This window comes from Sitodiplosis mosellana, unplaced genomic scaffold (genome assembly GCF_009176505.1).
Source record: "Sitodiplosis mosellana isolate CC-2019 unplaced genomic scaffold, AAFC_SMos_1.0 Smas_scaffold_6150, whole genome shotgun sequence".
NCBI lineage: Eukaryota > Metazoa > Arthropoda > Insecta > Diptera > Cecidomyiidae > Sitodiplosis > Sitodiplosis mosellana.
Genome location: NW_022601391.1, coordinates 1,585,018 through 1,588,569, shown reverse-complemented (window position 1 = coordinate 1,588,569; position 3,552 = coordinate 1,585,018). Strand labels below are relative to the sequence as shown.

Genomic DNA, 3,552 nt, shown 5'->3' with positions numbered 1-3,552 from the left:
TATTTTTATGCATGTTTATGTATTAGGAATGTGTTTTCTTTTTCTGAAATGACGAATGCCAAACAACAAACACTTCATGGAAAACCAGTGCTCACATTCAAAATGTTCGCCAGAGAATTTTAATTAAGAAACTCTCGATTTCCGTTCCGAAAATTCCAACAACAATGCAAGGCAATATGAAACTGAGAGCCTTGAGATATATATTGATTAGAGAATTATCATTTACCAACAATTCTCCAAGCTGCCATTTGAGTGGAATGGAAAAACATTCGCAATGCAGATAGAAATAAGTTTATTTATTGATTTAAGATGAAAAATATGTTATTCAAACAATGGCCTAATAATTGAACCAAAGAATGATTCGATTGGATCAGCATCTTCTTTCGGACAAGAAGTCTTCTCACAATTATTGAAATGTTTGTATTGGTTTTTGACTTGCTCCAAGTCACAGACTCCATTTTCGCACCACTTGAATTCGATCAACTCTTCGTTCAAGAAAAATTTAACTTTATTATTGGTGTAGCGAACGGCAGCGAGATTCCCAGCGAACGGGCTCATTTTGCTTGTACTCCATTTGCGTTCAGGTAATTTTTGGAAGTTTTTGGCTGTAAGTTTCTGCCCATCCTCGAACGCTCCCATCGCTGTGAGATGCAATAACAAAGCCGACGAGTGACCAAAGTAGACGGTGACACGTGGATCAGCATTCGATTCCAAATGTGAAACCATATCCCGAACCGTCGAACATTGAATGCCTCGATTCATTTCCGAACCATAGCCAAATTCGTAATAACCGCTTAAATCTTTTGCATATTCAAGGACTTTTACCTCATCAGGTGTCAGCATCTAATAGATAAACATCAGTTCAATTAGTTTTTACGTCAGTACACACGTCTATTGAAGACGAATTCAATATTGAAAATCAATTTATTCGCACTCACCGCACACCAGATACTCTGCGTAGTCGTATTCCAAGCTTGTTCATAGCGGCACATGTCAAATATGTTCATTATTCCCTTCTTTTTTAATTTTTCATCAAAACCTAAGCGTTTGCTTATATCTTTTATTGCTTTTTTAAATACTTTTGAGTCTTGGAATTTTTTCAGCTCCGAGTCTGGCTCCTTCAAATTTTCTTGTTGCGATATGAATGCAGCGCATGTTTTGTATGGCTATCAAATGAAAATTGGTTTTGAGAGAAAGAAAAAGAGAGAGAGAGAGAGAGAGAGAGAGAGAGAGAGAGAAAGAGACCCGGGTGAACGCGATACGCTTAGATGAAAGCCTACAGTCGTTCGATGAGGCTTTCATAATTTTTATATACATTTAAAATACTGAACGCCTAGGCTTTCATTGCTATTCTCACTTCTTTCGTTCTTTCGTAGCATTGAAAGCCTAGGCGTTCAGTTGTATGTGAAACAACTAGGCTTTCATCAAAGCGTATCGCGTTCACCCGGGGAGAGAGAAAGAGAGAGAGAGAGAAATTTCGTATTGAAAAAATTGAAACTGGTGTCACATTTGCTTTAGGCAATATTCATCATATTAAAATTAAGATTGATCGCACAGTTATAATAAATTATATTATGATGACAATCCCTTTTCAATTTCAACCAATTTAGAACGTACCTTGAGTAATGCTTGTGTTGCCTCCGTGGGTTCGGCATTGATTTGTGTGTGTGCATTTTCACCAAATATCTCGTCAACAAATGCATGAAAGCTGTCCCGAGTGCGTTCCGCTTCAGTATGTTGGAAGTTGAACTTGGACCGATCATAAGGACCATCGAAAAGTTGAGGAAACTTTCGCTTATAGCTTTGCGCAATGGATCGAATCTCATCCTGGCCCTAGAAATAATTTTTGGAATAAGAACCCATATGTTTGTACTTATAAATTGGATGTTTCCTCATAATCTATCTTCTTGGCTCGCCTATTCTATAAATTGTGCTCAGAACAAATTCTTCACATCAAATCAAATTGAAGTAAAATTCGCCAAATCAAACTAGGAATGTGTCGATAATTACTTGTGTAGTCAGCATTTGCGCTTGATCATCAGTGATGCCATGGTCCCATTTCCACTGCTTTAGCCGCTCCCAATCACGTTCGCAGAAGGGTATATGCCTTTTATTCGCAAAGTTTTGGACGATTTCATCACGCAACTGCAATTGAATGTCACAAATTATCAAAATTTTAAACACAAATATTGATTTCATAGCAGAGCGTGCTATGAGCTGATGTTAACAGCACTAACTAACGTCAGTTGCTGATATCAGCTGCTGACGAGTATGCATTTCGTTGTTTTAACGCATTTGCAGTGCTAAATTCATATTCTTTTAGTGAAAGGGAAACGTTCAATTATCGATAAATATTCTATTTTTGAATTGATCGTTTCCCTTTCACTAAAGGAATATGAATTTTGCACTGCGAATGCGTTAAAACAACGAAATGCATACTCGTCAGCAGCTGATATCAGCTATGTATATATAACTGTTAGTGCTGCTGACATCAGCCACGCTCTGTTTCATAATCACATTACTTCTTCTAATTCCTTCAATTCGGCGATCTTTTCTGCTTTTGGTCTACGAGTTCCATGCCTGACAAACATCCAGATATGGTCAGCTTCGGCATCATCTAACGAAAAAAGATACCGTTATAACTAAACACCACTTCACTTCAAAATAAATAGTGATGATTCAATTGAATTTATTTACTCGAAAGGGAAAATGTTGTAGCTGAACTATTGCGTAGGATTGCTTTATATGATTGGACCGTCGAAGCCGATGAAGGTAAAGCTCCATATATATCTATCGCACATTGCATAGCATACTGTCGCGATTTGCATTGAGCGCTAATTGAGAATAATAAAAAAAGAATTACAGCTTAAAATTCCAAGAAAAAAAAATCAAATCACTTCCAATTCAAAAGAACATATTGTCGATAAAAGTTCAGGGCAAGATCAAAGACTCCACTAAAAATATGAACATTTGGCACACGAGAGTGACAAAGTCTTTATTTAACTCGATTACAAATCACTAATAACTATAATCCATATTTACTTACAAATCAACGGTGCTGATGAGCAACAGCGAAACCAAAATACTGCTTACGAACGCGACCATTGTCGACCGATACTGAATGATCTTTCTCTGTCTGCGCTTTCGAACAGACTGTTTATATACCCAAAAGTTCAGCAGAATTTCACACATTCAGTTATTTGCTCCAGCTCATACGAATCACAAATTTAATGACAGCCAAGTTATTAAAATCGATGTTTAATTTAAAAAGACCCAAAACAAAGTTTTCGGATTTAGATGAAGCTGAAAAATTCCATCTAGCATTTGAATGAAATGAAATATTTTGGCGATATATTTGAAATTGATCAAACCTTCTCTCTGTTTGGACACCCTATTTTTTTAAAATGAGAATCTGTTCCAAACAAACTTAGCACACTCAGCGCGACCGAATTTGATACAGACAAAACAGTTTTGACGGTGATTCACACAAATTCAATGGAAAAACATTTGATTGAGATGCTTGAAATATGCAAAAATTCATGGTAAAATTAT

General features: G+C 36.5%; 1 protein-coding gene across 1 annotated transcript; it reads right to left on the bottom strand.

Moving 5' to 3' along the window:
• Nucleotides 1-275: 275 nt before the first annotated feature.
• On the bottom strand, nt 276-3,125 carry LOC129574043 (multiple inositol polyphosphate phosphatase 1-like). Its single transcript, XM_055455356.1, has 7 exons — nt 3,047-3,125; nt 2,698-2,834; nt 2,523-2,617; nt 2,011-2,145; nt 1,618-1,833; nt 939-1,166; nt 276-843 (listed from the first exon to the last, which is right to left on the bottom strand). Exons 1-7 carry the CDS (start codon nt 3,103-3,105, stop codon nt 322-324), a joined length of 1,392 nt encoding a protein of 463 aa, XP_055311331.1. The 5' UTR covers nt 3,106-3,125; the 3' UTR covers nt 276-321.
• Between the last annotated feature and the right edge of the window lie 427 nt (nt 3,126-3,552).

What these genes read in the sequence shown, in the direction of transcription:
- LOC129574043 (XM_055455356.1), bottom strand. Translation starts at nt 3,105, where the DNA reads ATGGTCGCGTTCGTAAGCAGTATTTTGGTTTCGCTGTTGCTCATCAGC. An exon ending in CTCATCAGCACCGTTGATTT is followed by an intron (nt 2,835 to 3,046) that starts GTAAGTAAATAT and finishes ATTCTCAATTAG; the next exon opens with CGCTCAATGCAAATCGCGAC. An exon ending in AATTGAAGGAATTAGAAGAA is followed by an intron (nt 2,146 to 2,522) that starts GTAATGTGATTA and finishes ATTCAATTGCAG; the next exon opens with TTGCGTGATGAAATCGTCCA.